General features: G+C 33.3%; 2 protein-coding genes across 3 annotated transcripts; both read left to right on the plus strand.

Annotated features, from left to right (window-relative positions):
• The first annotated feature begins 838 nt into the window (after positions 1 to 838).
• Positions 839 to 6,928, plus strand: LOC114925148 (pentatricopeptide repeat-containing protein At2g13600-like). Of its 2 annotated transcripts, none has more exons than XM_072214596.1 (3): positions 839 to 3,413; positions 3,774 to 4,772; positions 6,613 to 6,928. In XM_072214596.1, the coding sequence occupies exon 1, from the start codon at positions 1,351 to 1,353 to the stop codon at positions 2,854 to 2,856; it is 1,506 nt and encodes a 501-aa protein (XP_072070697.1). In that variant the 5' UTR covers positions 839 to 1,350; the 3' UTR covers positions 2,857 to 3,413; positions 3,774 to 4,772; positions 6,613 to 6,928. The 2 variants fall into 2 exon arrangements, with proteins under 2 accessions (XP_072070697.1, XP_072070698.1); XM_072214597.1 differs by having other exon boundaries at positions 3,774 to 3,857.
• Positions 2,862 to 3,888, plus strand: LOC112743742 (pentatricopeptide repeat-containing protein At4g02750). Its single transcript, XM_029292225.2, has 2 exons — positions 2,862 to 3,413; positions 3,655 to 3,888. Exons 1-2 carry the CDS (start codon positions 2,862 to 2,864, stop codon positions 3,886 to 3,888), a joined length of 786 nt encoding a protein of 261 aa, XP_029148058.1.
• Positions 6,929 to 17,074: the final 10,146 nt, after the last annotated feature.

A 17,074-nucleotide genomic window follows, 5' to 3' on the forward strand; every position in this document is an offset into this window, starting at 1 on the left:
TTATTATTATTATTATTATTATTATTATTATTATTATTATTATTATTATTATTATTATTATTGTAAAGACTTACATTTTAAGTTTTAATATGTAATTTTAATTTCATTTATATAATTTTATATTTTTTTAAATTATGACCAGGTCAATTAGGTGTAGGGGTGCACATGGGGCGGGTGAAGCCGGGTACGCCGTGACCCGAACCCGACCCTAAATAATGACCGGGTCTATTTATGAGACCCTTACCCGACCCTAGACCCGATGAAATCGTGTTACTTTCGGACCACACTTAAGCCGGGTCTAGACCGGGTGAAGGCCGGGTCTTGATTAACTTTATCACGACATCACCAAAAATTAGATTCTACATCTTTTGAACGTCTAAATTTTGGAAAATAATTATTCCATAACATTGCAACATTCACATAATAATAATTATATCAATTACACATTAAACATTCAAAGTTCAAAAGACAATTAAAACAAAGTTAACAACCAACACAAGATTAACATAATAATAATAATTTATAGTGTCATACCAACCAATAACAACAAAATATTAAGTAGTAAACAACTACACGGGTCTAACAGGCCAGGGCCGGGTGACCCGAGACTTGGCCCGAACCTGATTTAATAAATAACCGGGGCCATCTATTGAAACCTCGGGTCTGACCGGGCCATAACGAAACTGGGCCAAATTAGTCCCGAAATCATCGGGTCCGGTCCGGGTCTTCGAACCGGACCGGATCTTGTGCACCCTTAATTAGGTGAATCAGTGACCCATCGATTGAACCAATAACTCAGTGACCCGGTCATATGACCAAGTAGATTGCCGGTTTGGTTCTGATATCTATGCTTCCTTTCTTCTTCGCCATGCCCTTGCCTAGGTCTATGCCCTATTCTTACCTATCTTACCAGAACCTCTACGAAACACTCGAGCATTGCTCCTCCCTCAAATTCCCACGCGACGCTCGCGTGCTCCACGGCCACCTCATCCTCTCTGGCTGGTACGCCTCCGTCTTCTTGCGCAATAGCCTCCTCCATGTCTATTCCAACTGCCACCTCACCAACGATGCATTCCGCCTCTTCCACGAGTCCACCACTCACCGCAATGTCTTCACCTGGAATGCCATCATCCATGCGCTACTCTCTTCTGGTCGGGTCTCCCATGCACAACACCTGTTCGACGAAATGCCCTAACGAGACTCCGTCTCTTGGACAACCCTCATATCCGGCTACTCTCACAATGGCCTCCCAGCTCATAGCATCCAGACCTTCGCTTCCATGCTCCAGGAATTCGAATTTCATAATGGTCAAACTCAGGACAATTTGATCCTTTTTCGTTTACTTGTGTAATGAAGGCTTGTGGCTGCCTCGGATGCACTCCTTTCGCTCTTCAGTTGCATTCCCTTGTGGTCAAGTTACGTTTAGCATCCCATATTAGCATCCAAAACTCCCTTGTTGATATGTACATTAAATGCGGAGCGATTGGGTTCGCGGAGAGTGTCTTCTTTGGCATTGAGGAGCCCAGTTTGTTCTATTGGAATAGCATGATTTACGGTTATTCTAGGTTGTACGGAGCTTATAAGGCTATTGATTTGTTTGCTCGGATGCCGGAACATGATTCTGTTTCATGGAACAGGTTGATCTCAGTTTTCTCTCAGCATGGCCTTGGGGAAAAATGCCTTTTCTTGTTTTTAGAGATGTGTGATAGGGGGTTTAACCCAAATTTCATGACATATGGCAGTGTACTCAGCGCGTGTGCCAGCATTGGTGATATTGAATGGGGTGCACACTTGCATGCTCGGGTTCTTCGCGTGGAGCATGGCTTAGATGCCTATTTGGGAAGTGGTTTGATAGATATGTATGCCAAGTGTGGATGCTTAGAATTGGCGAGGCACGTGTTTGACTGCTTAGAGGAACGCAATGAAGTTTCTTGGACTTGCTTGATCACTAGTGTGGCTCAGTTTGGACTTGAAGAAGACGCTCTGGCATTGTTTAACCAAATGAGACAGGCTTTTGTTGTGTTGGATGATGTTACCCTTGCAACTGTTCTTGGGGTTTGTTTAGAACAAAATCATGTTGCTATTGTGGAGCTGCTTCATGGATATACAATCAAAAGTGGTATGGATTCTTATGTTCCTGTAGGGAATGCAATTATTACAATGTATTCAAAGTTTGGCGATTTTGAGAAAGCTTATCTTGCATTTAGATTGATGCCACTTAGAGATACTATATCATGGACAGCCATGATCACTGCCTTCTCTCAGAATGGAGACATTTCCAGAGCTCATGAATGTTTTGATTTAATGCCTGAGCGCAATGTCATCACTTGGAACTCAATGCTAAGCACATATGTTCAACATGGGTTATCGGAAGAAGGGCTGAAGTTGTATGTTCTGATGAGAAGAAAAGGAGTAGAACCAGACTGGATCTCTTTAGCTACTTCAATTAGGGCATGTGCTGACTTAGCTGTTGTAAAACTTGGGATGCAAATTGTATCTCATGCCATTAAGTTCGCCCTTATATCGGATGTTTCAGTTGCAAATAGTATTGTTACCATGTATTCAAGATGTGGGCAAATCAATGAAGCACAGAAAGTTTTTGACTCAATACATATGAAAAACCTTATTTCCTGGAATGCTATGATGGCAGCATATGCTCAAAATGGTTTAGGCAAGAAAGTAATTGAGACATTTGAGGATATGTTGAAGACCGAGTGCAAACCTGATCACATTAGTTATATTTCTGTTCGATCTGGCTGCAACCACATGGGGCTTGTAGTAGAGGGTAAACATTACTTCAAATCCATGACTAACGTTTTTAGTATTCTCCTACAAATGAGCACTTTGTTTGTATAGTAGATATGCTTGGACGAGCAGGGATGCTAGACGAGGCTAAGGAATTGATAGATGAAATGCCTTTTAAGCCGAATGCTACTGTTTGGGGGGCTCTACTTGGAGCATGCCGAATCCATCATGAATCACATCTAGCAGAAACTGCCTTGAAGAACTTGGTGGAATTAAATCCTGAAGATTCTGGTAATTATGTCCTTCTAGCAAATATATATGCTAAATCTGGAGAGTTAGAAGGTGTTGCTAATATGAGAAAGCTAATGAAAGTGAAGGGAATTCGAAAGAGTCCAGGCTGTAGTTGGATAGAAGTTGATAACACGGTACAAGTATTCACCGTAGATGACACCAATCATCCACAGATAAAGGAAATTTATATAAAACTGGAGGAGATGATGAAGAAGATAGAACATACAGAAAGATATATTAGTCCAATTTCTTCTCCCCATAGGAGTCAGAAATACCATAGTGAAAAGCTTGCCTTTGCTTTTGGGTTACTGAGTTTGCCATCTTGGATGCCTTTATATGTGATGAAAAATCTCCGTGTCTGCCATGATTGTCACTCGGTAATAAAGCTATTTTCTTTTGTCACCTCAAGGGAACTTATAATGAGAGATGGATTTCGATTTTATCATTTTAAGGATGGGGTTTGCTCATTTAGTGATTATTGGTAACATGTGGTACATATTCTATATTTTCTCCATCCCACATTTCTCTTGTTAATTTCTTCTTTCCTTCTCAACATTTATTATTATTGAAAAATCTGATATATCACATTTATGGAAATAATTTTCGCTTGTTCTACAGCCCCACTGCATGTCTACATTGGTTTTGCATTTTGGTTTGATATTGAATTTAATTGGCCAGCAACAGCACCAAACAATTATCATTATCAACTCCTTTACTGATAATCATCTGGTGCACAGTAGTCGGAGGAGAGAAAGTGGACAAATCCTGACTCCTGTCCACTGCATCAGAGGACCCTCCAGCACATTGGGAGCAGGTGTGGTGTATGTATATATAACTATATCCAATGCTTGATTATTGTTTTCATCTTTCCATGATGTGATAAATTCAAGTCCATAAGTCCATTACTTATTAGCATGTGTGTAACTAGTGTATGGCACACATCTTCAACCTGGTTTATTTTTTTAAAACAATCATTAGAGTTCTACAGTTGAAATGTTGAATGTCAGCTATAAGGTACTCAACTGATTTTTGTAAGATCAAAATATCCTAAAAAAAAGTTGTTTTCTAATGGAATCAAGTAATGTCACTTGGTGAGCAAAATTAATAATGTATGGACAATTTTTTACTGTGCAGTCTATGGACCAGTTTGATGTCGCTAATCTTTCAAAAACTAAATTTATATTCTGAAAATTGTGGGAACTAAAATAAATTAGTAATAGGCGTCATTTTTTCAGTTTCATAATTTTGAGTAATGAGTGTACCTGAAGACAGGGGAACTGGGTTCAATCACTGTTTGGAATAATTTTAACAAAGAAACTGTGAAGCTAAGTCAGGCAAGGAACCTGACTATTTATTTTCATTTATTTCCTTTTTTTATTTAACCTAGTTTTATATTATTTGTGGTTATTTTGATGCTGGAATGTAATGTACAAAGTTGCTTTTTTTTTTTAAGTTCTGGTACTACTTTGATGTCACTATATTTTTTTTTTCCCTCAAAGATAGGGAAACTTGAATCCTCGACCTCTAGGTGAGTATGGGGAGGCTATGCCATTTGAGCTATAGCTTGTTGGCTTGGATGTCACTATGTTATTAATCTCTTTTGATGGCATTCATATACTATTATGATCTCCATAGAGCTAGAACAAGATCCAGTAATTGAAGGTTTAGTGTCATTGACACAAAGCAAAGAAGGTACTCGGTTCATGGATATTCAATTCACGTTGAGTTTATGTGAGGTGAGACTTTTATCTAATCTATGAAAGGTTCTCCTTTATTTTAATCTTTATACAAATTAAAGATAATGTATGGAAGATGTTTTGGAATATAATACAGAGAGAGAAAGTGAGTACAAAATCTCATTAGGTAGTTTATATAGGTACAAAGACGGTAAAATTTTTAGCGCTACCTTAAAGCACATTTCTCATCCACAGTTCATGATGATTTCTAATAATCCACACACACATACACACACACACACAACGAACACACATTCATTATTTCACACATCCAATTATACACACACATTCATACAGTGAAACCAGCGCTCAATGCTAACTCCTTCTATCCCTTAAATCCTATATTGTTACATGAACTTCCAAAGTCTGGTCATGATTTCTTACCTAAAAGAGATCCATTTCACACATCCAATAATATCTGGACTAGAAGTTCTTCCTAATGCCAGTCCAGCAACAAGCCCACCCATATATCTGATCAAAATTCCTTTCCAATCAAAGCCATATTGAGATCCTGAGTCACGATCATCTTAAGATGCACGTGGTGAAGGCATCACATGATCTTTACATTTCTTGCACAATTGAATTCCACACAAGTCTTGCTTTCCCTCTAAGTTGCATTGAAATGTGGAGAACTGCTTTCTTTCCGGGATAGGACCTGAGAGATTGTTGAAGGACACATTAAAGAACTCCATAAAAGTTAGTTCTGTTAACTTTTTGGGAATCTTCCCCGACAAACTATTTAGTGAAAGGTCCGGTGTTTTAAAGGTTTGAGAGCTTCTCAAATGAAGATGGAATGTAGCCAACAAATATGTTATTGGACAAGTTAAGTAAAGTAAGACACATCAATTCTCCAATGACATATGGAATCTCTCCAGAAATATTGTTACTTGAAAGATCAATAGCTATCATCATGAAGTCAGATTGTTGACACCCCTCATAATCCACAATAATCCCTTTGTTAGATAATTCGAATGAATAAAGCATTTTGACCCATTCTTGTCCCTTAAGAGAGAAATGATAAATCCAACTCTTGTTGTAATTGACTTATGTTGGAAACTGCCATGGATTTCCAACTCTTTATCATGTTTGAAGGAAGTTTTATAAAGAAACCATGATGAGAAAGATCAATGATGTGGTGTTTGGGAAATGTGAATCTCCTTGAGCACTTTAAGGTTCCATAAAAGTTATTTTGACATATAACAATTACTTTCAACTGAGGCAAAAATCCCAACCAGAAAGGAAATGAATCATTGATTTGGTTATGGATAGGGGTGTTAAAAAAAACTCGTTTAACTAAATTGAACTGAAACTACAGTTTTTATAAAAAGTTTTTTTTAGCTTTCGGTTTGAAAGAAAAAAAACTAGTTTCAAATCACTTGAGTAATATACTGCCAAAGACTCAGCAAACTCCTAAACCTTAGAAGTCTTAACACAGTAACACCATTCATGTGCCTCTTCCACGCTGCTGCCAACCCACCACACCCGTCGTTGCCGTCGCGAACCATCACTGCCAACACCGGAGAACCCCGTCGCCACTGCAATATGTTGTCGTGGGCTCGCAGTTAGACATTTGCTTCCCTCCACCACTTTATGCCTTTACACTTCATGGATTCTCCTCTGCTTTTTCACCATTTCTGTGATTTTCTTTCTCTTCAACTATCTCAGTCTGCAACTATTTATCATGATTATATATTACATTTTCTTAGCATTTTTAATTTCTGGGTTCAATTCGAAGCTTCTCTTTCTGTTGTGCATTTATCTGTCACTTTTTATTTTTTTTTACCCCAACACTGAGATTTGGTGATAACAATTCTTTTTGTTGTTGTTAATTGTCTCTTAGGATTTTGAAGAATAACCAGTTGATTGGACCAAACCTGAAGATTCCTAAATTGAAGATTCTGAGTTATTCCTTTCTTTTGTTTCTCCCATTCCCATCCAAATAATACTAATCAAATTAGTGTATGTATGGTTTGTTCTCCCATTTTATATTGGATGGTATCTGAATTTTACATCATTACAGTAGTTGCTGCTGATTATATTATCATTAATGACATTGCATGTCACTTTTCCGTAGCTGAATTTTCATTTATTGACTTAACATTATATAACATAATAGGGATGAGATTATGTTTCTCTATCACTCCCCAATTACATTATTTTGTGTCTGTATCTTTTTTTTCTTCTTTTCCCACTGTTATGTTTTGGATTTTATTTTATTGATTATTTTGGTGATTATGGCTGAGGGTGACAAAAGAAATGTTATTTTCAACCAGGAAAAACCAACTTGCTGGTTAAGAATTAGGATTCTTTGATTTTATTGTAATATGTTCATTATTCATTACACAATTAGGTTTGTTTCTCTAATTGAAAATTTTGAAGGTAGAAGAGCATTCAAACCCTTCCTCCCCTACTAATCCCTCGTTACCTTCTAAACTTAGTGAATCTTTTGGGCGTAAGATTTGATCTCAGATATGGGAACATTTTAGTCCAATCGAGGGTATAAAGAAGTTTGTGAGATGCAAAAATTGCAATGGTTAAATAAAATATATGGGTAGAACAAGCATTATGTGGCAACATCAGACGCGATACTTTGACTTGAACAATAAAAAAAAAAAATAAAAGACAAACGACTGAAGGGGGACAAAACGCTCCTATATCCTCATTGAGTGTTTTCAAATCTGACTAAGCAGTATATCGGAGTATTCTTGTTGAGATGTTTGTTAATGAATAATTCTTGTTGAGATGTTTGTTAATGAAGAGCTAGTCTTTCGATATGTAGAAAAAAATGTGTTTTGAATGCTCTTGCATAGTTTATATCCCAAGTTTAAAATCCCTTCGCGTCTTACATTGACTAGTGATGTACTTGCGAAGAAGTGAAGTTGCAAAATTATCTTTCTCATCATTGTTAAAAAGTGTCTTGCAAATATCACTTGGGCGTCGAGTCAAAATGTGACTATCTCTAACTGGCACACCTTATTGATAAAGTTTAGAAGTTGCACAAAAAGATATTAAATTGTCAAATTATGGATCATTCAAAAAAAATATACTTGGTAGAGCTATTAAAACTTGTTTGGATGCTTGGAAATTTTATAAGTGTTTAGTGTAACGGTTAATAATGCAACATGCAATGATGGTGAGATTCTATACTTGAAAAAGAGGTAAATGTATGGAATAGTCTAATTTTGAAGGGAGACTATCTTTATATACTTCGTTGTGCCCGTATCTTAAATTTGATAGTGAATGAAGGTTTGAAAGAGATCGATGTCTTGATTAAAAGTATTTGCAAAACAATTAAATTTGTCAAATCATCTCTCTATGAGTGGTGAAAGCTTCAACGGGTGCAGTGAGCAGGAGAACATCTACTATATAGGCTTTGTTTGTTTGGATGTAGGAACTTTGTGGAATTCAACCTATTTAATATTGAAGCTTGGGTGGTATTTCATTTGCTAGATTTGTAAGTTGATAATTATAGAAATGAATTGAACAAATCTTATAGTGTGCCTATGGATGATGATTGGATATATGCAAAATCAATTTTACCATTTTCGAAGATATTCTATGATGCCATATTGCATATTTTTTGGACTTTGAATGTTACTAGTAATAACTACATGAAAGAAATCTTTAATATTAGAAAAAAAATTAAGCTAAATTGTGAAAATAATTATTTAAGCATAAGATAATGGGCAATAAGATACAAAGAAAATATGATAAGTAATTTTCCTTTGCAACTTGTTCAGTGTTAATTTTATGCTTAAATTATTATTTTCACAATGCAATTTGATTTTCTTTCCAATACTCAAGACTTCTTAAATGTTTGTTACTAGTAACATACAAAGTCTCAAAAATGTACAATGTAACTTCACGAGAATATCTTTGGAAACGGTAAAATAGGTTTCACATATGTCCAATCATAATCCAGAAACACACAATGGATTTGTTCAACTCATTTTTAGATTTATCATCTTGCAAATTTAGCAAATCAAATGCTTCCAATATTAAATAAGTTGAATTCTACCGAGTCACGACGTCCAAATAAACAAGGCCTTTATAGTTGATGTTCTCCCGCTCAATACACCCGAAGAAGCTTTCACCTCTCATAAGAGATGACTTACATATTTTACTGCATTGTAAATTTTTCTAATCGAATTATGGATCTCTTTCAAATCTTCTTTACCGTCAAATTTAGAATATGGTCAAAACAAGACATATGAAGATGGTTCCTTTTTAAAATTAGATTATTTCATGTATTTAGCTTTTTTTTTTAATTATAAAATTTCACCATCATTGGATATTGTATTGTCAACTGTTACACTAAAAAGTTGATGTAATTTTCAAGCATCCAAATAATCTTCAATAGCTCTACTAAGTATCTCTTTTAAGGTGGAAACTCAAGTGAAGTCAACTTCATGTAAAATTGATACCTAAAAATCGTTAAATGATTTGACTGATTTGACTAAATTTTCATTCAACGACTCTCAGATATCAACTTCAACTTCACTCACCTGAGTTTTCATCCTCTCTTAAATGGATGGTATTGATAAAATTTCAATATTTTTGTGCAAGTTTCATTTATTGTCAATAAAATGTGTTCGTTAGAGACATATAAGTCAAAGTAAGTACATGGGTCAATGTACGACACAAAAAGATTTCAAACCTGAACTACAAACTATCTAAGAGCATTCGAAACACTTCTTTATTTCTACAAATCGAAATGCTATAGTTTTTTAGTAATAAACATACATCTCGACAAGAATACTTCAAGATACTACTTGCTCAAATTTGAAAATATTCGGTGAGCATATAAGCTCACTTTTCCCTTTTTGTCTTTTATCCCTTGCTTTCTTTATTATTCAAGTCAAAGCATGGATTTCAATGTTGTCACATAGCGCTTGTTTCACTCGTACAGGCACGGACCCATCCTTATGAATGGGAGGCACTTGCCCCAGTATCATTTGATATATATGTGTCTCCATTTTAAATTTTAAATGATTCCATTATAAATAAATTAAGTCTAATTATTAAAAGTCTAAGTCTATTTTTATTTTTTTATGATTTTGACTATTAGTTAACCTAATTAAATTTAGTCTTCTTCTGTTTTTAAATCACAGCCGTCACTCATTCATTCTCTTAAATTCTTTTCTTAGTTTCATATTTTCAACCTTCTTTTTCTATTCTTTGTCTAGTGGTCATTTTCTCTTCATCAAAAGATAAATTTTAAATTCAAACTCCTATATTTTATTTGACCATTACAATTTTTGCATTTCGTATATTTTATTCAAACTCGTATATTTTATTTGACCATTACAATTTTTGCATTTCTCTATGCCCTCGATTGGACTGAAACATTCCATTTCCAATTCTTACGCTAAAAAAATCCACTATGAGAGATTAGTAGGGGCGGCTGGATTTGAATGCTCTTCTACTTCCGGCATTTACAATACGAGCAACAAACCTAATTGTGTAATGAATAATGAACACGTTACCACGAGCTGGCTGCTACTAAGATCAATGCCAATCACATGGCCAGTAAGCTCAACACCATGCCATGAGCAACAATATGTTCTTGGTTTCCAAGATTCTGTTTTAGGAAAACTAAAAGGATAATAAGAAGCAAACTCGCTTATGACAAAGCTTTACGTGAATAGCAACAAGGCATTGCTTTCATCTTGAGGACATTCATGCGTTGGCTCAACAGCAGATGAACAATTTGTAACTGTGGAAGAGATCAGCGAATAAAGAAGAATTTGTGCTCACTAAGCAAGAGAGTGCATAAATCCCATTGTAACTAATGTTTATACATTCAGATGGACATTTTAGTGCACTTAATTAAAAGTTTTTATATTAAAGGAATCCATGGTCGTGCTCATCGAGGGAAGACATTTTGACTTAAAATAAGTAGACATGTTTTTATTTTTGTATCATGTTAACTTCGATTTTTATATTTCAATAACCTATTAATTAGTTTATACCTTTTATATCCTAAGTAATAGAGATTATACTCATAAAGGGATAAAATATATTGTAATTAATAAAAAAAACATTTGTCTTTTTTCTTTAAAAAAAATTATAGACATTCAATAAAATATAAAAAGAGCCATTTTATTTGAGAATGATGAAATATACAAAACATCAATACTTGAAATGAGTATTTACGAAAAAAAAGAATGGAAGAAGGAATTCCAGTTGATAAACTCACCACTCCTAATTAATTTTGGCATTGCCATCAAGCATAATTAATTATAATCAATGATAATTAATTATAATCAATTAGAACTGCAACGGTCATTACATGATTACACCACAACAAATTAAGAGCTCCTAATGCTTTAATACATATCTCACAACTACCTTGGCTCATCACCTATGGCTCAATTCAGCCAACAGCCCTTGAATCTGCAGAGTTTACAAAGTTACCCCATTGCTCCAGGAAAAGATAGTCTTTTTGGCTTTTGACTTGAAGAACCTGTATCTTGTGAATATAATCTCCCAGCTTGATGTCATCTCTCCTTTATTCGATCTTATTATGCCTTTTTCCATTAGTGCACAATAAGATGTCCTCTTCCAATATTATTATTATTATTTCTAAAGCCACTAATGGATTTTGACATTTATAGCAGAGTATTCTTGACATTCAATAATATCAAAATTCACGATTGTTTTATTGGTATACTTTCAGAAAAAAAATAAAAGAATTATATAAACTTTACTTTTTACATCCTAGCTATAATGGTAATCGACTTCGTTAAATTATCTTCTCACTAGATTAAATAGTTCAATCGATAAGTTATTGGTGAAATTGATTCATCCGATAATAATTAAATAAATATATAAAATTATAATAAAATAAAAATTAAAATAATAAAAATAAATAATTTTTTATAATTTAATAAAATATAAATTATTATTGAATGATAATTAAATTATATACAAATTATAATTTAAACAGTTTTTGTATTATGTATATAAATTTGTTAACACTTAACACATAAGATTTCTTTTGGAATAAAGTAAACCAATTTATTTCCACAGAAAAATAATTTTGGAATTATATATCCTGAAATCTAATTTTTTGTAAGAGTACAAAGAAACTAACTCAGTATTTAGAAATGACATTACATTTTTGTACTTTCATATTAATTTTTATAAAAATATGTACTCTTGAAAACTCAACAAAAATGGATTGTTCAATTGTGCGGTACATGCATGCAAGAAGCAATGATGCTCTCCATCACTAAACAAAAAGATTGTGAAGATGAAGCATTGGAAGTTCGTCACCATGAACCTTATGAATTTGACAAAGTTCGTCAAGGACATGACAAATTTGTTCCATAAAAAAGATGGATCAAAATTATTTTTGTAAAAATAATTTTTTTATTTTATTTAAAAAAATTCTTAAGGCTGCGTTTATTTTCGAGAACAGAACAGGAAGAGAACAGGATAGGATAAGACACTGATGGACAGAGACACAAAATTTTGTGTTCTTGTATTCATTTTGGTGATAAATTAAAACAAATTATGAAAATCCAATTTATTCTCATTTTTTCATTGAAAAAATTTGAGATGAAAAATATAATAATAAAAAATATAATTATGAAAATTTACAAAAATAATGAAAGAAAAAATAAAAAATAAGTTGTATCCCTTGTTAGTGTCTTCGTGTCCTTCCTGATGGACACAAAATACACTAATTCAGTGTATTTATACATATTGTTTCTGTCCATGTCTCTTCTATCAAACACAATTTTATATCTCAATGTCCCTATCTCAGTGTTTCTATAAACAAACGGAGCCTAACACACATCATCATGATAACAATATTAATTCAGTGGGAAAGCAGCCCATTGTCGGTCTTTAGTTGGGACACTTGCTGCGGTGTTTTCAATGTCTCTTAAAACTTAAAAGCCCACGTGCTTTTTCAATTTTCATGTTGACAAGGAGTCTCACCTCGGCTAATGAAACATAGCGGAGAGTTTATATTTTTTTTTTTTTTTTTTTGGTTTACCCAAACGGTATCCCCCAACCCGACAGGTTAAGGACTAATCCGTCGCGGATCTGAGCTCCATTTAAGGGTCTGCCGCTGGCCAATAGGTTGCTGCATGCACAAGGCGGGGTTCGAACTCCCGACACTTGCTTAAGCGGAGAGTTTATATTTATTGTATAGTGTCAAGACCAAACTCATTGGTCACATGTGCGCCACATGCACATGGAGTATCTTCCTAGGGTGTTCACCCACACTGCTTGGGCCCAGTGGACATTCTGCTTGAAACAGTTTAACTTTCAGCGAATTTGACCGCTAGTGATAAGTTTTTATGCTGGTTCGGTCCATATAAAGAACTAAACTGTTGAAAGAAATTTGAGATGAGTACTCAGAAGGATTGCTTTACGCTTTCTTAGTTCCTTAAAATTTTATTTTTTTTCTATTTTATTGTATGTGATTCTGACAAAAAAAATTGATTGTATGTAGTTAATTAAATCATAAACCCTGAAACCCAAGCTTCTCCACTACCGCTGCTAAGGATGGTCGGTTTCTGTGGCGCTCAAGCATCACCGTCATCGGTTGGTCATCGGATCCTCTTCGTCGTTCGACAAACGCACCTTTTCAACATCTCCCTCAACCCTCACTTCGTCAGCAAAGTAAAATCTCGTTTGCTGCAGTTTACGCTCGTCTACGCTCGTGTCGCATCCTTCCATCGTCGCACAACTCGTTTGGTGTCGTTCCTCCGTCGAAGGCTCCTCTACTCCAGTTTCGGCGCATTAAACCCTCCTTTGCTCCAGTTCCACCATGCTCGTCTCTCCTCTACTCCAGGCCAACTCTTCTGTCATTCTATCTCGTTCAGCACTCCGTCGTGCTCCGTCAACTTTGTGCCCTGAAAGATACTTTTACTTTTTAATGTGATTATTATTTTAATTGGTTTATGATTCTTATGTTGTTATTACTGTGACTTTTCTTCTTGAATTATTTTTGTTATTACTGTGGATTATGATTGTTGATCATGTTCTTGGTGATTCTTTTATGTTGTTGTTCTGGTGTCCTTATTTTTTCTTCCAATCATCACTATTTTAGATATCTTTATTTTTGGGATTTGGTTTTATTTCTTGGTCGAATTGGTGATCTAAATCTTTTATTTGGAAGTTGGTTTTTGGTGCTTTCCTAGTCAAGTTGATGGTAGTTACCACTATGTGTATAGAAACTTAGCCTTTGATTGTTTGAGCATACACATATCAAATTATTATTTTCAGCAATGGTGATTTTGAGATATTTCTCACTTTGTTATTGTGTTTTAATTGTTCCGATTAGTGTTGTGGTGTTGTTATTGTGTGTTAATTGTTATTGTTGTTGTGATTTTTAATTCATGTTAGGTTGTTTTTATTATAATTTGCTATAACTTGTTCATTATTTCTGTCTTATAATTTGCTATAATTTGTTAATTTTTTAACCTGTTGTGTTATAAATATATAATTGTTCTTGTCTGTTCAATTTATGACTCTCCTGTGTAATTTGTCTGATTGATTATATATATATATATATATATATATATATATATATATATTTATTTGAACTGGTGACACGAGGATTTTCAGTCCTCTGCTCTACCAGCTGAGCTATTCCGACCTCTCTTGAGGCATCATATTAATCTTATTAGATTACTTAAATATATGTCAATGACTCCATATCAACTAAAAACAAGAGAAAAAAAAATTCTAATTAGAATATATATTATTAGCATATATAAGAATATATTATTCTTATTCCATAGTCTAAATAGATTCCAATGTATTCCAATACATATTCCAAACAAATACTTATGATTGTTGATTGTGATAAGAAAAAGAAAGAAAAACTCTACTCGAATTCATTTGTGAAAGACTATACTAAATAATATATATATATATATATATATGGTTATAAATAATATCAATCAAGAAGCACTTATTGTAACTTTGTTATCTTACTTTTGAATTTGTACTTTGATGAATTCATAATATTTTAGTTGATGTAGATTGATGTAGTTCTATGTAATTTTAAGGTTTACTTTTAATTATAAATATGTTTTATTATATTTATTTAAATTTATTTATTAATTTATTATAAAATAGTTTTGTTTGGTTCAGAACCTAGGATATTGTTGTTTTAAATAATAAGTGTGTTGTTGGGGCTGGGCTGTGAAAGTAATTCTAAAGATCTATTTTGTGCTTAAACTTTATTCCAATAATATATAGATCAGATCTAATTAGTAAAAACTTTATTCTTCGATTGTACGAAGACTCTATGCGTATCCACACCGAGACCAACTTTTGCTGTCAACTCCTTGACCAATGGACATCTAATCTAGATTGAGAAACCTCTTGCAACTCTTTGCACGCCATAAAATTCTTCTCCAAGAATCAGGCTCACATACATTTATGTGTGTAGAGGTAAAGGAATAAAACCCTTGTGTTTTATTCTCGTCACTTTTCTGTACTCTTGACGTACATATATATAGTATGAGATTTTTTATTGATTTTAAATTTGAATCTCAATTCAAATTTAAATCATATCTTGAAATTCTAAATCTGAATTCTTCAAATTTATGAATCATATCATAACTCAATTTGAAAACAGAATCAGTTATGATCTCATCCAAATTTAGAATTCAAGTTTAGAAATAGAATTATTATATTATTATTATATTTTTGGTGCTAGCAAAGAATATAATAATATTTATTTGAATTAATATAATTATTTACTTGATCAAATCAAAATAATAATTAAATAATTCTACAGCAAAGATTAAAACACTCGTTAGTGTGTGACCCCATAGGTTCAATATTAAGCGGGTAGTAAATTAGTCATACTAAATTTACTAATCAAGGTTGGCATCTAACAACACTCCTCAACAACCCGATAGTTTGAAGTAATCTATTTTTACTAAGAACCTCAGAAGAACAAAGTATAATTCCTTCCATCTTTTCAGCTCTTAATTAACCTTTAGAGTATGGTTTAATTGTCAAACTCTAACTTGTTATCATTATTATAATGAACTGTGAATGACCTAAGAAACTGATTTCTTCATTCATTCAATCCCCTTGGCCAAGGTTTTATTCATTTCAATCATTATAATAATCGAGCTCAAACTCTTTACCGAGAGTTGACAGATTCCTTATTGACTAATCATTAATTCTACAAGTATTTAAATCATACCCAATATCCATTCAACTAGCACCATTAGGTGTCCGGAATCAAAGTATAATAAATACATTGTTAATTACTATGACAGTCGCAGGTCAAAGGAAACTCTATTACTATATTCATCTTGAGAATATCCTATTGACAAATATGCAGTAATTATAACCATTAGAAATTCTCAGAGTGAGTCAGTTCAATGGTCATATCTCTATATGCACCATCTATATATATAATTTAATAAATGAGATCTATTAATCTTCATCCAATGAAGACCATTATATATATATATATATATATATATATATATATTGATCTTTCCGGATTATTAATGTCCTTTTTAATAATCCTATGACCAAGAATAATTTAGATTGAATTATAAAAGGTTTATCTCTCAATATTATTATCACTATCACAATGATAAATCTCTAAATTTAATCAAGGATCTTATTGTATTAACATTTTAATATAATTACAATAACAAATTATTCGACACATGATTGATTGGATTGTGGTCATACTCCTTATTCCCAACAATCTCCCACTTGCACGAGAGTCAATCATGATAGATTGGATTTTGGGCATACTATTATCTCAATAATCTCTCACCTGCACTAGAGCCAATCAATCATGTGTATAATTTTTAATGCACATTTGTGTCTATCAAAACTCTTTTGATTAAACACCTTAGTTTTTGAGCATGTTTACTTGACCTTTTGTAAAATACACCTAGTGCATAATAAATATCACGTTTTCTCAAAACATGAAATCTCCCACTATAATAGTGCATAATTTTATTTTAAGGACAATCTTATTGAACATGATTATAAAAAAATCTAAGTAACCATTAGATTTATCTTTATAGAATTGTATCATTATACAAATAGGTTACTTTTCAAAAATTAGTTTGACGATCAGATCAAACCTTTTATACTTTCAAGAGAAAGTATATTATCTATTTGTTCACCTTATCTTTTTTGGGAGGGAATTCCTTTTTCTTACAAAAAAGAGTTCAACCTCTTATCTGAGACACTTTGTCTTAAAAAAGGTGATAGAAATAATACTCATTATTTCTTTAAGGTAACCAATAAATCTCATTTATCAGACCTAATATCAATTCTATTGTTGTGTAATC

This window comes from Arachis hypogaea, chromosome 14 (genome assembly GCF_003086295.3).
Source record: "Arachis hypogaea cultivar Tifrunner chromosome 14, arahy.Tifrunner.gnm2.J5K5, whole genome shotgun sequence".
NCBI classification, from domain to species: Eukaryota; Viridiplantae; Streptophyta; class Magnoliopsida; order Fabales; family Fabaceae; genus Arachis; species Arachis hypogaea.

Bases quoted from the DNA above. Each gene is read 5' to 3' on its own strand.
- LOC112743742 (XM_029292225.2), top strand. From the start codon at position 2,862: ATGCTTGGACGAGCAGGGATGCTAGACGAGGCTAAGGAATTGATAGAT. The intron at 3,414-3,654 runs GTAATAAAGCTA...CTTGTTCTACAG, and splicing joins TCTGCCATGATTGTCACTCG to CCCCACTGCATGTCTACATT.
- LOC114925148 (XM_072214596.1), top strand. From the start codon at position 1,351: ATGAAGGCTTGTGGCTGCCTCGGATGCACTCCTTTCGCTCTTCAGTTG.